Source organism: Orcinus orca, chromosome 7 (genome assembly GCF_937001465.1).
Source record: "Orcinus orca chromosome 7, mOrcOrc1.1, whole genome shotgun sequence".
Taxonomy (NCBI): Eukaryota; Metazoa; Chordata; class Mammalia; order Artiodactyla; family Delphinidae; genus Orcinus; species Orcinus orca.
This window is the reverse complement of record NC_064565.1, coordinates 17,342,302-17,364,902: the sequence shown is the minus strand read 5'-3', so window position 1 is coordinate 17,364,902 and position 22,601 is coordinate 17,342,302. Positions and strand designations below refer to the sequence as shown.

At 36.9% G+C, this 22,601-nt stretch overlaps 1 protein-coding gene across 4 annotated transcripts in view; it reads right to left on the bottom strand.

Moving 5' to 3' along the window:
• Positions 1-22,601, bottom strand: part of C7H2orf76 (chromosome 7 C2orf76 homolog) — an 86,532-nt gene that overhangs the window by 36,867 nt on the left and 27,064 nt on the right. For 3 of the 4 annotated variants that reach the window (XM_004276504.3, XM_033440377.2, XM_033440378.2), the window contains exons 2-3: positions 18,963-19,031; positions 15,927-16,071 (exon numbers count right to left, since the gene is read on the bottom strand). In XM_004276504.3, coding sequence (XP_004276552.1) covers positions 15,927-16,059 — 133 coding nt within the window. In that variant the 5' untranslated portion in view covers positions 16,060-16,071; positions 18,963-19,031. The remainder of the gene's footprint in view (positions 1-15,926; positions 16,072-18,962; positions 19,032-22,601) is intronic. The other variant, XM_033440380.2, reaches the window with a different exon arrangement.

Genomic DNA, 22,601 nt, shown 5'->3' with positions numbered 1-22,601 from the left:
AAGTTAGCAGATGGAAAGAAATCATAAAGATCAGAGCAGAAATAGATGCAATAGAAACAAAGAAAACAACAGCAAAGATCAATAAAACTAAATGCTGGTTCTTTGAGAAGATAAACAAAATTAACAAACCATTAGCCAGACTCATGAAGGACTCAAATCAATAAAATTAGAAATGAAAATGGAGAAGTTACAACAGACACCACAGAAATACAAAGCATCCTAAGAGACTACTACAAGCAACTCTATGCCAATAAAATGGACAACCTGGAAGAAATGCACAAATTCTTAGAAAGGTATAACCTTCCAAGACTGAACCAGGACGAAACAGAAAATATGAACAGACCAATCACAAGTAATGAAATTGAAACTGTGATTAAAAATCTTTCAACAAACAAAAGTCCAGGACCAGATGGCTTCACAGGTGAGTTCTATCAAACATTTAGAGAAGAGCTAACACCCATCCTTCTCAAACTCTTCCAAAAAATTGCAGAGGAAGGAACACTCCCAAGCTCATTCTATGAGGCCACCATCACCCTGATACCAAAACCAGACAAAGATACTACAAATAAGAAAATTACAGACAAATATCACTGATGAATATAGATGCAAAAATCCTCAACAAAATACGAGCAAACAGAATCCAACAGCACATTAAAAGGATCATACACCATGATCAAGTGGGATTTATCCCAGGGATGCAAGGATTCTTCAGTATACGCAAATCAATCAATGTGATACACCATATTAACAAATTGAGGAAAGAAAAACCATATGATCATCTCAATAGACGCAGAAAAAGCTTTTGACAAAATTCAACACCCATTTATGACAAAAACTCTCCAGAAAGTGGGCACAGAGGGAACCTACCTCAACATAATAAAGGCCATATATGACAAACCTACAGCAAACATCATTCTCAATGGTGAAAAACTGAAAGCATTTCCTCTAAGATCAGGAATGAGACAAGGATGTCCACTCTCACCACTATTATTCAACATAGTTTTGGAAGTCCTAGCCACGGCAATCAGAGAAGAAAAAGAAATAAAAGGAATACAAATTGGAAAAGAAGAAGTAAAACTGTCACTGTTTGCAGGTGACATGATACTATACACAGAGAATCGTAAAGATGCCACCAGAAAACTACTAGAGCTAATCAATGAATTGGGTAAAGTTGTGGGATACAAAATAAATGCACAGAAATCTCTTCCATTCCTATACACTAATGATGAAAAATCTGAAAGAGAAATTAAGGAAACACTCCCATTTACCACTGCCACAAAAAGAATAAAATACCTAGGAATAAACCTACCTAGGGAGACAAAAGACCTGTACACAGAAAACTATGATACTGATGAAAGAAATTAAAGATGATACCAACAGATAAAGAGATATACTATGTTCTTGGATTGGAAGAATCAATATTGTGAAAATGACTATACTACCCAAAGCAATCTACAGGTTCAATGTAATCCCTATCAAATTACCAATGGCATTTTTTTACAGAACTAGAACAAAAAAATCTTAAAATTTGTATGGAGACACAAAAGGCCTCGAATAGCCAAAGCTATCTTGAGAAAAAAAAATGGAGCTGGAGGAATCAGGCTCCCTGACTTCAGGGTATACTACACAGTAATCAAGACAGTATGGTACTGGCACAAAAACAGAAATATAGATCAATGGAACAAGATAGAAAGCCCAGAGATAAGCCCACGCACCTATGGTCAATTAATCTATGACAAAGGAGGCAAGCATATACAATGGAGAAAAGACAGTCTCTTCAATAAGTGGTGCTGGGAAAACTGGAAAGTTACATGTAAAAGAATGAAATTAGAACACTCCCTAACACCATACACAAAAATAAACTCAAAATGCATTAGAGACCTACATGTAAGACCAGACACTATAAAACTCTTAGAGGAAGAACACTCTTGACATAACGCATAGCAAGACCTTTTTTGATCCACCTCCTAGAGTAATGGAAATAAAAATAAACAAATGGGACCTAATGAAATTTCAAAGCTTTTGCACAGCAAAGGAAACCATAAACAAGGCGAAAAGACAACCCTCAGAATGGGAGAAAATATTTGCAAACGAATCAACGGACAAAGGATTAATCTCCAAGATATATAAACAGTTCATGCAGCTCAATATTAAAAAAACCAAACACCCCAATCCAAAAATGGGCAGAAGACCTAAATAGACATCTCTCCAAAGAAGACATACAGATGGCCAAGAAGCACATGAAAAGCTGCTCAACATCACTAATTATTAGAGAAATGAAAATCAAAACTACAATGAGGTATCACCTCACACCAGTTAGAATGGGCATCATCAGAAAATCTACAGACAACAAATGCTGGAGAGGATGTGGAGAAAAGGGAACCCTCTTGCACTGTTGGTGGGAATGTAAACTGACACAGCCACTGTGGAGAACAGTATGGAAGTTCCCTAAAAAACTAAAAATAGAACTACCATATGACCCAGCAATCCCACTATTGGGCACATACCCATTGAAAACCATAACCCAAAAAGACGCATGCACCCCAATGTTCATTGCAGCAATATTTAAAATAGCCAGGTCATGGAAGCAACCTAAATGCCCATCAACAGACAAATGGATAAAGAAGATGTGGTACATATATACAATGGAATATTACTCAGCCATAAAAAGGAACAAAATTGAGTCATTTGTTGAGACGTGGATGGATGTAGAGACTGTCATACAGAGTGAAGTAAGTCAGAAAGAGAAAAACAAATATCATATATTAACGCATATATGTGGAACCTAGTAAATGGTACAGATGAACCGGTTTGCAGGGCAGAAATTGAGACAGATATGTAAGAGAACAAACATATGGACACCAAGGGGGGAATGTGGCGGGATGGGGTGGTAAAAAAAAAAAAAAAAAAAGAATTCTTTTTTTACACTTCAAAAAGTTAAACATAGTCCAGAATAGGAAAATCTACAGAGACAGAGAGTAAATTAGTGGTTGCCAGAGGCTAGGGGAAGGGGAGAATGGGGAATGACTGCTAGTGGGTACAGGGTTTCTTTTTGGCACGATGAAAATGTTCTGGAATTAGACAGTGGTAATGATCGCACAACTTTGTGAATGTACTATAAACCCCTAAATTGTACACTTTAAACATGTGAATTTTATCATATGTGAATTACATCTTAATAAACCCATTATTTAAAAAAAAGTTACATCAGAAGCATGCATATTAAAACATAAACCCAGAAAAAAGAAAACATTGCATGACTCAAATCCTTTCAAATTTATCAAGATTTGTTTTTATGGGTCAGAATATGATCTCTTGGTAAATGCTCTCTGAGCACTTGAAAGGAATGTATATTCTGCTATTCTTGGATAGAATGTTTTTAAAATATCAATTTAGGTTGATAGTATTCAAGTTTTCTATATCCTTACTAATTTTCTACTTGTTCCATCAATTACTGAGAGAGGGGTGCTGAAATCTCTCACAATAATTGCAGCTTCACCTAATTTTCCTTGTAGTTCTACTAGTTTTGACATGTATTTTGAGGCTCTGTTGTTAGGTGCATAAACATTTAGGATCATTATGTTCTCTTGACTAATTAATGCCTTATCATAATAAATTGAGAGCCTTTATCCCTGTAATATTCTTTATTCTGAAATTAACAGTTACTCCAGCTTTCTTTAGATTAGTATTAGCATAGTATAACTTTACCTTTAACTGATCTTTATCTTTATATACAAGAAAATACATTTTTTGCAAGCAACTTGTAATTGAGACTTCCTGTTATATGTCTGCATTTTAGTTGGGGTGTTTAAACCACTTACAATTAATGTGATTATTGATATAGCTGGGTTTAAACCTACCATTTTGCTATTTGTTTTTTATTTGTCCATCTATTCTTTAATTCCTCTTCCACTTTCCTTTATTTTTTCAATATAAAGCATTTTAAGGTATTTGACTATAGACACATAAAACTATTTAAATGATGAGAAATTTAACCACATAAACAGTGTTCAAAACTTCCGCACCTTCTGAAAGACAAGGCATCCATGGTCTCTTGGGTAGGGGTAAGCAGGAGGACCAGACACCAGATCTTAGATGCTCTGTCCTAGAACTGACATCTATTACTTTCTCCTCCAGCATATTGGTCAGGAGTTCTATCTAAATGAGCACATGGACAGCTGGTGAGCAATCATTACAAAATGTGATGTTGTAGGTACCAAGTAGAAACACAAAAGAAGTTGTTAGTTTAGCAGGCGAAACGAGTCTGGAGCACAGGAGAGAGACCAAGGAGAAATCAGTTAGGAGGGGAGAGAAAGACAGTGTGACTGGGAGAGGAAGAGAATGTCCTTTGCCTAGTGACTGGGAGAGGAAGAGAATGCCCTTTGCCTAAGTCCAAAACCCAACTACCTCCCGAAATTTCACTTGGGAGACATGGCTTAACAGTAGCAATCAGGATAAAAAAACAAAACCTAAGGATTTAAGAGATCATAGACACAATATGAAGCAACCAAGAATAATTTTAAATTAAGATGCATGAACTGAATTAACTTTTTAAGAAAAGGCAGATGATAGGCACTTGGGCTGTGCTTCCATGTCTAGGCTTTTGTAAACAATGCTGCAATGAGCACTGAGGTGCACGTATCTTTCTGAATTAGCGTTTTCATCTACTTTGGATACATGCTCAGGAGTGGAATTGCTGGATCATATGGTTGTTCTAGTTTTAGTTTTTTGAGGAATCTCCAAACTGTTTCCATGACAGATTAGAAAAGAACAGAACTATCATCTCCCTTTCCTTTTTTCTTTCTTTTTTTTTTTTTTTGAAGTATAGTTGATTTGCAATATTAGTTTCAGGTGTACAACATAGTGATTCAATATTTTTACAGATTATACTCCATTTAAAGTTATTATAAAATAATGCCTATATTTCTCTGTGCTGTACAATATATGCTTGTTGCTTCTTTTACCTTCTTTTAAATTGACTATTTGACAGTTTTTTATGATTCTACTCTATCCCCCTTTTGTTGGCTTATTAGCTGTAATTCTTTAATTCGTGTGTGTGTGTGTGTGTGTGTGTGTGTGTGTGTGTGTGTGTATTTGCTTTAAGGTTTTTAGTAAATATCTTTAACTTATCAGTCTACCTCCAAGAGATACTGTAACACTTCATATATAGTAAAAGAATCTTATATCTGCATGTTTCCATTTCTCCCTTGTTGGCCTTTGTGCTATTGCTGCCATATATTTTCCATAAACCCCACAGCAGATTATTGTTTTTCTTTAAATAGTCAAATATCTTTTTAAAAATATTTTTAAAATAAGGGAAAACAGCATTTTCTGTTTACCTTCATTTACGAATTTTTAGTAATACTTCTTTGTGTGCATCCAGATTTCCATCTGGTATTATTTTCCTTCAGTTGGAAGAAGATCCTTTAGCATTTCTTATAGTTCTATCTCCTGGTGCTAGACTCTTTCTGCTTTTGTATGTCTGACAAGCCTTCATTTCCGAAAAACGGGAACAGAATCCTAGGTTGACTTTTTTTCCTTCAATACTTTAAAGATGATCCTCCACTGTCTCCTGGCATGCATTGATCCTGATGAGAAGGCTGTTGTTGTTTTCATCTTTATTCCTTTTATGTAATGTGTCCTTTTTACTCTGGCTGTTTTTAATGTTTTACCTTTATTACCAGATGTAAGCAATTTGATCATGCTATGCCATGGTATAGCTTTCTTCATGTTTCTTTTCCTTGGGATCTGTTGAACTACTTGGATATGTAGGCTTATAGCTTTCACCACACTTGTAAAATTTCAATCATTATTTCTTCAAATAGGTCTTCCCTCCCCTGTCCCAGCTCCTCTCCTCATGGCCTCCAATTACATGTATATTTGGCTACTGGAAGTTACCCCATACCCCCCTACTGCTCTATTTATTTTTCTCTCAGTCTTTTACCTCTTTGTGCTTTATTTTAGATAGTTTTTGTTGCTATGTTTTCAAGTTTCCTTATCTTTTCTTCTGCCCACCTGATCTACATGTTAACCCTAATCAGTGCATATACATCTCAGACATGGTATTTTTCATCTGCAGTTCAATCTGGACAATCTGGGCCTTTTCTTCTTTTTTTTTTTTTTTTCATATCTTCCATCTGTCACATGCGCAGTCTTTCCTCTACTTTCTTGAACATTTGCAATATAGTCATAATAACTGTTTTAATTGTCATTGTCTGCTAATTCTACCATCCACAGCATTTCTGGTTTGGTTTCAAATGATTGATTTCTCTCCTAATTATGATTTACATTTTCTTGTTTCTTTGCATGATTGGTAAGTTCTGATTTGATGCAGGACATTGTGGGTTTTATCCTGTTGAATACTGGATATATTTGTATTCCTATAAACATACTGAGCTTTGTTCTGGAACACAGTGAAATTACTTGGAAACATCCTTTTGAGTCTTACTTTTGAGCTTTGTTAGGTATGAGAAGATCAGAATTTAGCCAAGGGTTAATTTTGCCCTACTACTGCAGCAATACCTTTCTAGATACTCCACCCAACACCCTATTAATTACAAGGTTTTCCATCCTGGCTGGTGCAACTACAAACTGTTCCCAGCCCTGCATGAGCTCTGAGTATTTTGCTTTCTGCTACCGTCAGGCAGTTCTCTACCTGGCTTCCTTACACACACATGCTGATCGTATTCAACTGAAGATTCAGGCTCTGCAAATCTTTAGAGCTGTCACTTTGTACAGCTCGTTCCATTCCCGTACTCTGCCCTGTGAACTCTGTCCAGACTCCACTCCAGGATGCCAGCTGTGACTCATAAACTCATAGAATTCTCCAGCCTCTGCCTGGATTCCCCCACCCTGCTCTGTGGCCTACATGCTCTCTCCCGCAGTAAGATGGCACAATCATAGGGGCCATCTTGTTTGTTTCTGCTATCCCATCTTGTGCTATATGATGTCCAATATCTGAACATCACTGTTTGATGTATTTTGCACAGTTTTTCAGTTGTTTCAATTCAAAGAAAAAGTTCAGTCCCTGTTACTCCACCTTGGCTGAAAGCAAAAGGCTGTAACATATCTATTATATTCTGAAAATGATTTCCTACTTTGTACTAAGTTTTTCTTTCACTTTATGTTTTCCCACCTTTGAACTTATTAACTTTGGAATCTAATGAACTTTTACAGAAGAGTTCAGGATTGCAAAATTCTGCAAAAACCCACTTAGTATTTCATTATTGGAAAGTTCAGTAGAAGGCAACCAGTAATTTTACTCATTCATTCAGGTCCCCATAAAAGGCATCCACAGAAAAATTAATTATGAGAAAAATAAGGCAACATAATAAATATACTGCTGGCAATTAGGATGCCACAAAGGAGTCTGAGATGTTAAAACACATGTTTCAATATAGAAATCAACAGAGTCTGGAAAATTATTAAAGTACCAATGGACAACAAAATAATTCTTTACCTCATAGTAAAGGCTCTAAAAATAGAAGTGGTATAATTTGTAATTTTTTATTAGATGCTGGATCTACATTTAAAGATTTTTAGGAAAGCACAAACACCTAAGGGAAAAAAAGAAACTGACTAATTCAATGACTAATCTGTACAGGCAAGAATACCAAAGACCTAACATTAATCAGAACACTGTGCCAACATTCTACCCTGAAGAAGGGTTCTATCAGGTATTAGTGTAAGACTTCAAAGTTAAGCTATATCAAGATGCTTTTTACTTTAATCATGAAATAATCTAAACATTAAAAAGTATGGAGAATAGAACGAAAGTTCATTTAACCCATCAACCAAATTTAACAAATGTTAACATATTGTCATAACTACTTCAGATCTTTACTATTTTTTTGTTAAATAAAACATTATGGATACAGTTGAAACCTTTTCTATGTCCTTCTGTAGTCCCATTAACCTCCCTTCCCAGAGGTAAGCACTAACTATCCTTAAGTTAGCATACCTTCTTCGTCATTATATTTTCATTCTGTTGTCATAGCCACAAAAGATAGAGTATTATTTTGTGTTTCAAATTTATAGAGTTAAGTATTTAAACTAAAGAATCTACAGTACATTTTCTACTACAAACAAGAGACCATCACCTCAACACTGTATTGAAGGAATGGCCCCTTTGTGATAAGGTGATAATGTGCTACGAATTTGCTACTACAAAATTATCCTGTTCCTTTCTAAATAGGAGGGGCACCAAGGGAGTGCTTCTTTACAGAAGAATGCCAGATAATAAATGCAGAAGTAGTCACAGAGTTAGAAAAAAATCCCAGTTTCTGCAACCACCAGTGATTCAGGTAAGGATCATCTATAGACACTAAAACTATTGGAAACAACACATGCATATCGTCTCAATGTTTATCGCTCCACACACTACTTATTAGTTAGAAAGATACCTTTACAACAGAGAAATCTGGTAGGCAGCACCTTAACCAAATGACCTAAATACGTATCACCAGAACTTCCAGGTCGGTGAACACACGGAGATACCAGGGAGAATGGCGCACTCCGAGAGGGCATGGAAGCTCTGCACCCTTTCCCCATGCTTTGTCCTATGCATATTTTCCACCTGGCCGTTCCTGAGTTTTATCCTTTTGTAATAAACTGGTGATCCAGTTTGTTAAATAAATAAATAAATAAATACCGCCAATAGTGGGGCAAAGCAATACCAAGTGCTTCCCGATGAGATGCAACTAGGAGGAATCACCAACATCAGGGATCAGCAAACTATTTCTGTAAAGACCAGTAATAAATATTTTAGTTTTTTGTGAGCCATACAGTCTGTCACAACTGTGTAAGTGCCACTGAAACACAAAAGCAGTACATATAATATGTAGACTAATGGGTGTGGCTGTGTTTCAATAAACTTTGTTTATAAAAACAGGTGGCAGGTCAGATTGACCCCACAGGTTGTGGTTTGTAGATCTGCAAGCTACATGGTAATCCTGCCAAAAATGTTTAACCTGAATCTAATCATAAGAAAACAATCAGACAAATCCATGTTGTGGGGCATTCTATAAAACACAGACCTGGATTTTCCTTTAAAAAAATCAATGCGATGACAGATAAATGAAGGTGGGGGCTGCTCCAGATGAAGGGGATTAAGAAGATGTGACTCGCCATGAAAAGACTCCGAAGAGCCTTAAATGCATGTTCCTAAGGGAAAGAAGCCAGTCTGAAAAGGCTACATACTGTATGATTCCAAGTGCATGATATCCTGGAAAAAGCGAAACTAGAGGCAGTAAAAAGATCAGTGGATGCCAGGGGCTTGAAGAGAGGATGAATGGGTGAAGCCTGGAGGATTTTTAGGGCACTTAAACAATTCTGTATGATAATTCATTTGTCAAAACCCATAGAACTTAACAGCACAAAGAGTGAACCTTAATGTATGCAAAGCAAAAAACAAAAAAACATTTAGGAGGACAGGGGATCCCAGGAAAGAATGCAGAGGGTGACAAGAGAATACAGCTGTACTGCAAATAGATGAAATAATCTTACTGAAGAGGGTGAAAAAATGGCGCTGACCTAAATAACTTTGTCAATGAATAGATTTTTGTAAGATTAAGGCAAAAGGAACTGCACAAAAACACTGTACTCTAGTTAATATCACGTTGTTTCCCACAGAGTACCAATTAACCACTCTGATACAGCTATACCTGTATCCTGGAATTAAACAAGTAAGTAAAGGAATGGCAGATGTTAGGAGTCAGGTTCCTCACTGTTGGATTGGGGATGTACAGATAAGCAAGGGGAGAAGGCCAGAATGATCCACGTGATAATGGATTAGAGTTGGAAACATCAGTAAGAGTTCATGTTTAACATACAGATTCAGATGGTAAACATGAAAATATTTACACCTATGCATAAGTATACAGGTTCATATATTTCTTTGCTCTGTCAGTTAAGAGAGCCTAGAAGAAATGAAACCCCAGTAATAAAGAGTATACCTAGCACTCAGATCTTGGCTTCTAATACCATTCTCCAATAAAACAAACAGGGCTCCTAGAGAAATGGCTGATTCTAGGACTGGCTCAGGATATACAAAATTAGCCTGGAACATCTTAAAGTACCAGAACTACACACAGATGGCATATGTCAAAGGGGCACAGAAGTCAACTGAAAGAGTTTCCAATGACCAAATCTAGAATAATTTGAGTAACAAAATAAATAAAATCTCCCATGCAAAAGAATTCCAAGTAAATTAACTCTCCACTCCTCAACTGTGTACTGTGCATAGTGACTTCCTTCCAAAGGGTACATTATGAGCAGGGAGACAACAGAGCAACCTTACAGTGGGGAAACCTACATTACTTCAGCCAAGCAATCAAGGTCAACATCAACAGTCATAAATCATGTAGAAAGTAGGTGCCCTGGATATGATGTGATAAAAGTGACACTTTATCTTTGTGATTTTCCTCTCAAAAACCTATAACCCCAGTCTAATGAGAAAAGCATCAGGAACATTCCAACAGAGAGGCATGTTATGATAGGCCTGACCAGTACTCCCCAAAACTGTCAAAGTCATCAAACTGGGAAAATCTGAGAAACTGTCACAGTTCACAGAGCCTAGGGAGACATGACAACTAAATGTAATGTGGTATCCTGGATGGGATCCTGGAGCAGAAAATGGACCTCAGTAAAAACTAAGGAAACCTGAATAAACTATGGACTGTAATTAATAATGCATCAATATTGGTTCATTAATTGCAACAAATGCAGCATATTAATGTAAGATGTTAATAATAGGGGAAACTGTGGAGGGGAGAATTAGATATAAACAAATATATAAAAATTAAAAAGATAAAGAAAATCTTTCTAACTATTTTAGTAGTCACCCAATAGAATAGACTGCTCTACAAAGTAACACATCACCAGGAGTAACAGGGTATGAAGAATGAGCTCTGAATTGGAAGGTTGGATAAAATCTCCACAGCTTTTCTCTATTTAACAGATGAAATAATTTTACATTCAGAATCAAGATCTAAAGTATTACAAAGTATTAAAATGCTTCCAAATCAATGAATAATTAAAATGTCATATTATCTAGATAATTGGTTCGTTTATTTATTCTGAATCTAGAAAATTTGTCACCTATATAAGGTAATATATGGTACCTCTGTGTTCAGAATATCTGATTAACATCAGATATGTTAATAATAGATTTATTTGTTTTGTTATATTTATATGCTTACATATAAATATAATCTCAAGTATTTATTATTGATATATTTATACTTATTTGTAAGTGTTAGTTTACATTTACTATACTTATGTACTATATTTATACAGCTTTAGATTTTAATGGCATGGTGTAGTGGTACAATGATTCTCAATGCAGAATGGATCAAATTTAACCAAAGTTTCTTGGCTAAGGGAGAAATACAGACAATTATGGGAAGAGACACGGTTAAGCTATGGATGGCAAAAAGTGACTATGATAAGAAAAAAACAGCTAGAAAGGCAAGAAGGCATCTAAAATAACCCCAAAAGGTCATTCACCACAATAAACATTTCTGTCTGTGTACAAGATTCGCTATGCCACAATGTCAAACATCCTTCCAGCTTTAAGTGTTCAAAACATTACAGCAAGGCCAACAGGCACATGAAAAGATGCTCAACATCACTAATTATTAGAGAAATGCAAATCAAAACTATAATGAGGTCAGACCAGTCAGACCAGACCTCAGACCAGTCAGAATGGTCATTATCAAAAAGTCTACAAATAATAAATGCTGGAGAGGGTGTGGAGAAAAGGGAACCCTCCTACACTGTTGGTAGGAATGAAAATTGGTGCAGCCACTATGGAGAACAGTATGGAAGTCCCTTAAAGAACTAAAACTAGGGCTTCCCTGGCAGCGCAGTGGTTGAGAGTCCGCCTGCCGATGCAGGGGACATGGGTTCGTGCCCTGGTCCGGGAAGATCCCACATGCCGCGGAGCAGCTGGGCCCATGAGCCGTGGCCACTGAGCCTGCGCGTCCGGAGCCTGTGCTCCGCAATGGGAGAGGCCACAACAGTGAGAGGCCCGCGTACCGCAAAAAAAGAAAAAAAAAAAAGAACTAAAACTAGAGTTACCCTATGATCCAGCATTCCCACTCCGGGGCATATATCTGAAAAAGATGAACACTTAATTTGAAAAGATACATGCATCCCAATGTTCATAGCAGCACTATTTACAATAGCGAAGACATGGAAGCAACCTAAATGTCCATCGACAGATGAATGGATAAAGAAGATGTGGTACATATATAATGGAAGACATATACATATATATACTCAGCCATAAAAAAGAGTGAAATAATGCCATTTGCAGCAACATGGATGGACCTAGAGATTATCATACTGAGTGAAGTAAGTCAGATAAAGACAAATATCATACGATATCACTTATTTGTGGAATCTAAAGTAATGATACAAATGAACTTATTTACAAAACAGAAAAAGACTCACAGACATAGAAAACAAACTTACGGTTACCAAAGGGTAAGGGGTGGGAAGGATAAATTGGTAATTTGGGATTAACAGATACACACTACTATATATAAAATATGTAAACAAGGACCTACTGTATAGCACAGGGAACTATATTTAATATCTTGTAATAACTTATAATGGAAAAGAACCTGAAAAAGAATATGTATATATATATAACTGAATCACTTTGCTGTACACCTGAAACACTGTAAATCAACTATATTTCAATTTAAAAAAACACTAGAGCAAGATGAACTAAATTCAAAGACTCTTGACACTGAGTGAATCCATTTACTTCAGGGATCCTCTTAAGCAAGCAAGGCAGTAGACAAAAGTAAAGAGGCAACTTAGTGTCGTGTTTAGGAGTGCATGATGTGCAGCTGAACAGCCCAGGTTGGGCTGTAGCTTTGCCTTGTATTAGCCATGTAATCTCAGGCAAGCTTCTTCACTTCTCTCTCTGTTCCTTAGTTTCTTCATCTGTAAAATGGAGATAATAACAGTTCCTAATTTAGAAGGATGCTGTGAGGATGAAATGAGATAACCTACTTAGAGTTCTTAGCACAGTATCTGATACATAGTAATGCTTGCTATTATTATTATTAGTTCAAAAATTTCTCAGTAATAAGCTATTTGGTCTTTGTTAAGTACACAATTCATAAAGGGTAAATTCACCAGCTTTGCAGAGTTCCACAGTACTTCAAATCAGATGACAAAGATAGGCAGAGAGCACACAAGCCAAAAAGGTCTGAACCCCAAAGTTTACCTTTTAATCAGTGGAACACATTTCCCACATGCACAATAGAAACAAGTAGTGGATATACTATTAGTAGCACAGGTGAAAGATGTGAGTAGGCTGGGCTGAGCATCTAGCTGTGATCCACACCACTGCTCTAATGGGGAGCATTCTATGGTACTTGGGAAGGAAAGAACACAGTGACCCCCGGGAGAATACATCTGCCCCTGGCGGCACTGGGGCAGCTTGAAGATTACATCTTATTCTCAAGGACTTCAGAGAACCTATTCTGCACTGTACCAAGAACACCATAGCACTCACTGTAGTAACAGTAAGAAACACTGTAACCCATAACACACACAAAGATTTTAAAATAAAAAATGTAGGGATTTGTTTTTATTTCAAAACCTGAATATGCTTTTGGCGATATCTTTTCAAAAGCAGGACCCTCTTTAATTGGCAGTATCTCAGTGCCAGCTCTCAATCTCTCCATAACAAGTCGACTGACTAGTTCGTTTTCCCTATGGGTTTATATACCTCACTTTCTTCTTAAGCAAGTAATACTGAGCAGTGAAACCACTCAAAATTAGACAAAAAAAAAAAAAGTAAGGGAGAAGAGTTTAGAAATTTTACAAAGTCAATCAGGAAATAAAATGTCAAGAATTAACTACATTTCTTAAAGTTAGCTAGACACACTTACATTCCACACACATAAAACAAGATGTTGGTCTCCCAATAACATTCTCCAGTAATAGAGTCAGAGCTCCTCTGAGAAATGGTTGATCCCAGGGCTGGGGCAGAGAAAGAACAGGACACGTCTGGAACATCTTAGACCAAAAAGTAAGGAAGTGCTCAAAGAAGGATTGGGGACATGTTAAAAGGACATGGACCCAGACTGAAGGGGCTACCGCCAGCCAAAATGGGGATGATTAGAGCATCAAAATAAAATAATCAGAGTAAAGAATTATAATCCTTTGAATAAAGTAAGAATCCTTGAGTCCACAGTGATATAAACAAAAGATTAAATAAATGGGGCGGGGGGTGAGAATGGGCGGGAAGGGTAAAAAGCTCTTCCTTACTGTAGAAAAACAACTAATGTATCTAGAAGGAATGATGGAATAAGAAAAATCACCATTTGCCAATCATCATCATAATAACTGATTCAGGCAAGAATCATCAAAGGATGCTGAACTAGTGGATGAAAGTTTGAGAAGCAACAGGACATTCACATAGTCTCAGAATATACCCCTACAAGTTAATTTTCAATTACAATAAAAATGTACAGTGGAGAAACCTGGCAGATATCACCTTAACCAACTGATTAAAGTCACCATTGCCACTAATGGGGGCAGTCGACAGCATGTGCATCCTGGTGTAAATGCACTGAGAAGTCAGCATTGTTTCAATGATTTGAAATTGAAAACTAAGGAAACCTGAATAAACTATGGACTGTAATTAATAATGCATCAATATTGTTTCATTAATTGCAACAAATGCAGCATACCAATGTAAGATGTTAATAACAGGTGAAACTGTGGAGGGGAGAAAAAGCATAACCTAAATCTAACAATGAGAAAACACTGGAAAAATCCACCTGCATTCTACAAAATAACTGGACTGTACTATTCAAAATTGCCAATGTGATGAAATACAATAAAAGACTCCAGGATAAAGAAATTAACTCAGATTAAAGGAATTAATTAATCTCAATAAGGTCTGTAAAGTAGATAATAGCATTGTTTCAACGTTAAGTTCCTGATTTTCATCACTGTACTATGTTTATGTAAGTGAATTCCTTGTTTTTAGAAAATACACACTGAAATATTTAGAGGTAAAAGGGAATCATGTCTGCAACATACTTCTAAAAGGTTCAGAGAAAAGAATGAAGTGGGAGGGTAAGAGAGGAAGGGGGAAGGTGGAGGCGAGAGAAAAACAAATGTTAACAAAATGTTGACATTTGGGGAGTCTGTGAAGAGCATCCAGGAGTTTCTGCAACTTTTCTCTGTCTGAAATTATGTCAGTTTTTAAAAATTAAGTTGGATATAAAGTACTACATCTGTCAAAACTCACAGAACAGTACACAAAGATCTGTACATTATATCATAAGATCATAATAAAAGCTTATTCTAGATGTTTCATCAAATGTTGATGATTGGAACACTTCAGTAATTGAAAACAGAGGTTAGAAACCCACAAAGGACCAATCAAAATGAAGACTAAATTCAAGCCTGCTGTATGTTAAGCTTGAAATGATACGGTAGCACCAGTGAGGCTGCCTGTCACTTCTGTCCCCACAATGACCAGCAGCTCTCATGATTTCCTGGCTGTACAGAGGCCTGCCACCTTCCTGTCACACTCCCCAGAAGGCCCTCTTGTGCTCAGCCGGGTAACACTACATTCTCTTACAATCAGTCTCCAAATACATAAACCCGTTTGTTACAAGCAAACACAGAACTTAATTTTTTTTTTTTTAATTAAAAAAGGGAGAAGCCAAACATGATAGTGACAATCTCTGATGAGGGCAAACATGTTACTAAATAAGCCTCAGGGAAACACTGCCGCTGATGCCAAGGCCCAGAGCCGGAGCCAGCCTCACACCTGGCTTAGAACACAGGTTGATATCTTTCCAAGTGTTTTTTAAAGATTACTATCATTCTAATAGTCAACAATATTTTTCAAAACACTAATAAAACAAAGTGGCTGAGATGTCTCATACCTTGCTTTAGAAATACTATAAATTCCTTTACGGTTTGGTCCAAATGAACTCCATAATATACTACAGGTCTGAAATTGCGATGCTCAAATGAACGAATGAGGCGAACCGTAATGGTCACATCTTCGGAAGCCATGTGAAGAAATTCCTGTAGCAAGGGGACAATAACATCAACTCATAATTATCTACAAGCCTGTACTTCCTCCATCAGCTCTTGGGCACCCAGCCCATCTCTCCCACACTGCACAGTTAGCAACACAGTCCCCACACCCACGCCAGATTCCGGGACAACCAAAGGGTCCCAAGGTCACTCCCACCTACCCACTGCGATCCTGGACAGCTTCATCACAGTCACTGATGTTCTGACTGGTCAAAAACTGACAGGGCACAGAAGATGAACACAATTGACTCAAGGGTGTGGGTGTGCATGTATGGGGAGAAGTGGGTTGCCCTAAACATGTGACCACTCTGGTTTGGTACACCAGCGATCTCCTCATTTGGCCCTGAGATGAAGTACACTTATATTAGCATCAACTATCAGGCTACATTTTGTTTTGTTTTGTTCTTTTTGTTTTGGCTGCGTTGGGTCTTCGTTGCTGCGCGCCGGCTTTCTCTAGTTGCGGGGAGCGGGGGTTACTCTTCATTGTGGTGTGCAGGCTTCTCATTGCAGTGGCTTCTCTTGTTGTGGAGCACGGGCTTTAGGCACACGGGCTTCAGTAGTTGTGGCATGCGGGCTCAGTAGTTGTGGCTCACAGGCTCTAGAGCACAGGCTCAGTAGTTGTGGCATGCGGGCTCAGTAGTTGTGACTCATGGGCTCTAGAGCACAGGCTCAGTAGTGGCGCATGGGCTTAGTTGCTCTGCGGCATGTGGGATCTTCCTAGACTGGGGCTCGAATCCGTGTCTTCTGAATTGACAGGTGGATTCTTAACCACTGTGCCACCACGGAAGCCCCAGGCTGCATTTTAATTTCACAAATGTTGCCAGATTTCAGGAAGGATTTAATCATGTGCCACGGTATCATCCACCTTCCACACTATTATTTGAGTATGTTTATTTCATCCTAAAACTATGTATTGGGTTGGCCAAAAGGTTCTTTCGGTTTTTTCTGTAAGATGGCTCTAGTAGCACTTGGTTGTCTTTAACTTCATTCAAAACAATTATGTTAGATTGTATTGTGACAGCCGTCATATCAGAGTGCATTTAAGAAACAGAATTATCGAGGCTTCCCTGGTGGCGCAGTGGTTGGGAATCTGCCTGCCAATGCAGGGGACACGGGTTTGAGCCCTGGTCTGGGAAGATCCCACATGCCGCGGAGCAACTAGGCCCGTGAGCCACAACTACTGAGCCTGAGCGTCTGGAGCTGTGCTCCGCAACAAGAGAGGCCGCGATAGTGAGAGGCCCACGCACCGCGATGAAGAGTGGCCCCCACTTGACACAACTAGAGAAAGCCCTCGCACAGAAACGAAGACCTAACACAGCAAAAATAAATAAATTGATTAAAAAAAAAATTGGTGAATTTTTGTGTAGCCATTTTAATACTGAAGATGGAAGAAAGAAAGCAACATTTTCGGCATATTATGCTTTATTATTTCAAGAAAGGTAAAAACGAAACCAAAATGCAAAAAACTAGATTTGTGCAGTGTATGGAGAAGGTGCTGTGACTGACTGAACGTGTCAAAAGTGGTTTGCAAAGTTTTGTGCTGGAGATTTCTCGCTGGGTGATGCTCCATGGTCGGGGAGACTAGCTGACGTTGGTAGCAATCAAACCAAGACATTAATTGAGAAGAATCAACACTATACCATGCAGGAGATAGCCAACATACTCAAAATATCCAAATCAAGCGTTGAAAATCATTTGCACCAGCTTGGTTATGTTCATTGCTTTGATGTTTGGGTTCCACATAAGTTAAGTAAAAAAAAAACCTTCTTGACCATATTCCCGCATGCGATTCTCTACTTAAACATAATGAAAACGTTCCATTTTTAAAACAAATTGTGACAGGTGATGAAAAAATGGATACTGTACAATAATGTGGAACGGAAGAGATCGTGAGGCAGGCAAAATGAACTACCACTGACCACACCAAAGGCAGGTCTTCATCCAAAAAAGGTGATGTTGTGTATATGGTGGGATTGGAAGGGAGTCCTCTATTATGAGCTCCTTCTGGAAAACCAAACGCTTAATTCCAACAAGTACTGCTCCTAATTAGACCAACTGAAAGCAGCACTCCGACGAAAAGCGTCCAGAATTAGTCAACAGAAAACACATAATCTGCCATCAGGGTAACACAAGACCATGTGTTTCTTTGATGATCAGGCAAAAACTGTTACAGATTTAATTCTATCATCAAACCAGGAGGTATTATACTCATTTAAGGATAAGGAAAGACTCAAGAGAGATTGCACTAATTGCCCAAGGTCATATAGCTGATAAAAAATGAAGCCAGGATTCAAGCACCAATTTAATTCCAAATCCCATGCACTCTCTAATGCACTGTTCGAAAAATCATCCCAAACTATTTCCTCCAAAAAATCTGCAAAGTTGCCAATGTTTTAAAAATAAAATTATGGTATATTTCTAACTAGTAGCAACTACTTCATGCTTTCAACTTTGCATAGAACTTACAGCCATAATATGCAAGTACTAAAAAAAATACCTGTAATGAGGGGAAAGCAGGGAGCAGGGGGTGGGGGAGGGGTTGTTGTTGGTGGTGGGATGAACTGGGAGATTGGGATTGACATATATACACTAATATGTATAAAATAGATAACTAATAAGAACCTGCTATATTAAAAATAAAATTCCAAAAGAAAAAAACCTTGTAATACTAATAACATAAGAAAAGCTGTCCAACCTCACCAGTAATCAGTGAAATTCAAAATAACAATGAGATATATTACTCATCAAACTGACAAATGAAAAAGTCTGACAATACCTAGCGTTGGCAAGGGTGCAGAACCAGTTAAGGCTGGCATCCAAACAGGTTCTACTTTTGGAGACAATCTGGCAATATTTAGTAAGGCTGAAGATTCACATACCTTTCAATCCAGCAATTTCATTCATAGGTAGGTGTCCTGGGGACTCTCTCACACACGGCACAAGGAGAACTGTAAAAGAACATTAATAGTAACATCATTTGTTAATCGCAAAAACTGGAAACGGCTAAATGTTCATCAGCAGGAGGATAGATAATTATGACATTTTCATACAATGAAATTAGTTCAAGCAGTGAAAATGAATGAACCTGAACTATGCACATCAACACAGATGAAATCTCAGAAAGAGTAAGGTGAATGGAAAAAAATCAAACCGCAAAAACATCAGAATACACTACCATTTACATCAAGTTCAAAAGCATAGCTTTTATTATGTTTAAAAGGAGATGATTAATTGTTCTTGCTGAGGCAGAGAAAGGATTATGCAATTAGGGAGAAGTAAAACCGGTGTTTCAATTATACTGGTTGCATTTTATATCTTAAGTAGGATGTTAGGTATAGGGATAGTATAAATTACTATTCTTTAAGCCTTTTAGTGTGTCCAAAATACTTCATAATATACACAAATAAGCCACACTAATTTGGCCTAGAAAGTCTCTCTGAATCATAGAATGCTTACACAAATATTTTACTAAGTTTGAGAGAATATACAGCACATTATGCATGAAAAGCAAAGGTTCAGCTGTTTTAATGCATAAAATAATTTGCAATTATAATCAGTATACTGTTTATAATTCAACAAGTGGTTTTTAAGGAACTACAAATAATATTTTCCCTCTAAATTAAATCTTTTGATAATTCCATTATTAAATCTTTTGATAATTCCATTATTAGCTACTAATTTGTTATTTTTTGTTGTTTTATCTAATTCCTTTTTTTTTGAGTATTGCACAGCAAATTCCAGATTTCATATAATTTCACCCTATAACACTTCAGTATGTGTCTCTAACACTGAACACTTAAAAAAACTAAAATGTCATTATCATACCTAACAAAACTAATAGCAAATACTCAGTTTCATCTAATACTTAGTCCATGTTTTGATTTTCTCTGTCCCCAAAATGTCTTTTTACAGTTAGCTTGTTTGATTTAGAATCCAAAGTCTACATACTTTATTTCACTTATATATACAAAATTTTTTAAATTAGGAACATACAGTACAAGCTCTTTATAACCTGCCTTTTAACTTAACTTCTTATGCACATTTGCCCATGTATTAAATATTTTTCTTCAATGATTTTAAGGTCTGTACAACATTCCATACTTCTTACCTCCAACATCTTATTATTGGACATTTAGCTTATTTTCAAATATACACACATGAGAAATGACTCATGAGAAGTAGAAAACCTGGGCTCAAGATGAATAAGCATATTTGTTAGATTTTTTGATACTGCCAAATTGCTCTGCAGTGGGGCACATCAGTTTTCCCATGAACAGTGTATTCCTTGCAAAACACTAGGTATTATAATAGAAAAATTATTATTACTTTTATCCACATCAATAGGTACAATAATATCTTTTTATTTATTTGCATTCTTTAGTGTGGTTAAACATGACCGAAAAACAAACAAAACAAACAAAACAAAAATCCCTTACAAACCAACAATGAAAATGTAAAACATGTCAGAAAAGTGGACAAAGATATGAACATAAAAATTTCCAAAAAAATACATTTTTTTAATGAAATCTGGTTTTACAGTGCTTCCCAAAAATTCTGACCCTAGAATCTACCAAATAATGGCAGTTCAGCAAGACGTTTACAATTTAAAATATACTGAGGTACTTAATAAAGAATCTCTCTCAAGAAAGGGATATTATCAAAGATTCCATATTTTAGAAGCAGTGTTAACAGGGTTTGTGAAAATTATGACCAACTTCTTCCTCCTCTCACCAAGTCCCCAGAACAACAAAGAAGTCCTCCAAAGCACACCACACACATACACCCAAACATGCTGGGAAGCCTATAATGCAGTCCAAGTCCCCAAAGAGTTTAGAGCTGGACGGATCAAACTTAATTATTGGCTCTACCTCTTAGCCCCAACACATAGTTGGATCTCACACAGCTGGATCTCAATAAATAGTAGCTGCTTTTATCAACAGTCTACTTGGGATTAAATAGGTTTGGGCATAAAGACAGCTCATGTAGGCAGCAGATAAAGATACAAGATTCCCAGGTACAATGAAATAAATGATACAAACGGTCTAACCAAGGAGGCTGGGCAAGCTAGCACATGCATGCCTTATGAAACTTTTCTAATTGTAGGTTTGTTTTTTTCACTTAATAAAAAGCTGCCCATATATTGTACTTAAATAGCTGAAGTTTTCAATTTAAAACTCCAAATTTGCATTAATATCTAATTTTGGTCAACAACATATGGTCATCTTCATCAGAAATTTGTTGTAATTTATACTCAGTAACTAAACCATATTAGCTACTATCAGAATGAAGCCATTATTTAATTTGCCTCAAGGACTGTTGGAAATACAGCTTGTTAGTTTAGGGAGCCAGACATACTGTAGAGACAGCTTGGAAAGCCAGTATTACAAACTATAAATGTGACATTTTCCCAGAAGGCTTGACCTACTTTAAAAAAATAGAGTCTATCATACAGAGTGAAGTAAGTCAGAAAGAAAAAGACAAATACCGTATGCTAACACATATATGGAATTTAAGAAAAAAAAATGTCATGAAGAACCTAGGGGTAAGACAGGAATAAAGACGCAGACCTACTGGAGAACGGACTTGAGGATATGGGGAGGGGGAAGGGTGAGCTGTGACAGGGCGAGAGAGAGTCATGGACATATACACACTAACAAACGTAGTAAGGTAGATAGCTAGTGGGAAGCAGCCACATAGCACAAGGAGATCAGCTCGGTGCTTTGTGACAGCCTGGAGGGGTGGGATAGGGAGGGTGGGAGGGAGGGAGACGCAAGAGGGAAGAGTTGTGGGAACATATGTATATGTATAACTGATTCACTTTGTTATAAAGCAGAAACTAACACACCATTGTAAAGCAATTATACCCCAATAAAGATGTTAAAAAAAATAAAATAAAATAAAAAAATAAATGAATCTGATCAAGTTTAAAACGCATTCCTCAAGTGAAGGGACAGAGAAACCAAAAGCAATAATTTAGGGGTAAATTAACAAAAAATATTCAAGGACATGAAAAAAGATCTGAATAAATGAAATGATAGACCATGTTCTTAACGATGATAGCTCAAAGTTGTAAAGAAATCAATTCTCCCTAAATTAAAATATAAATTAAATAAAATCCCAATCAAAATATAAAATGGTGGTCTGGATTTATCACAAATACTTCTAATCTGGATGAAAATGCTTGTGAACTTAGCAAAGTCATAAAAGAAAAAAAGAGATCAGCAGCACCAATTATTAAAACACACTACAAAGTAACAACAGTCAGATATATAATAGTAATACATGAACAAGCTAGTATGATGTTCATATATTTACAAAATGCAATAACAAAAATGTTAAAGGACAATCAATCTAAGGTAATTTAAGCTGTGACACTGAAGACTGACAAATCAATAGAACACAATAGAAAACTCAGAAATAGACTCAAGATTCGAGAATTTAGCATAAAAATGGCATTTCAGGGCTTCCCTGGTGGCGCAGTGGTTGAGAGTCTGCCTGCCGATGCAGGGGACACGGGT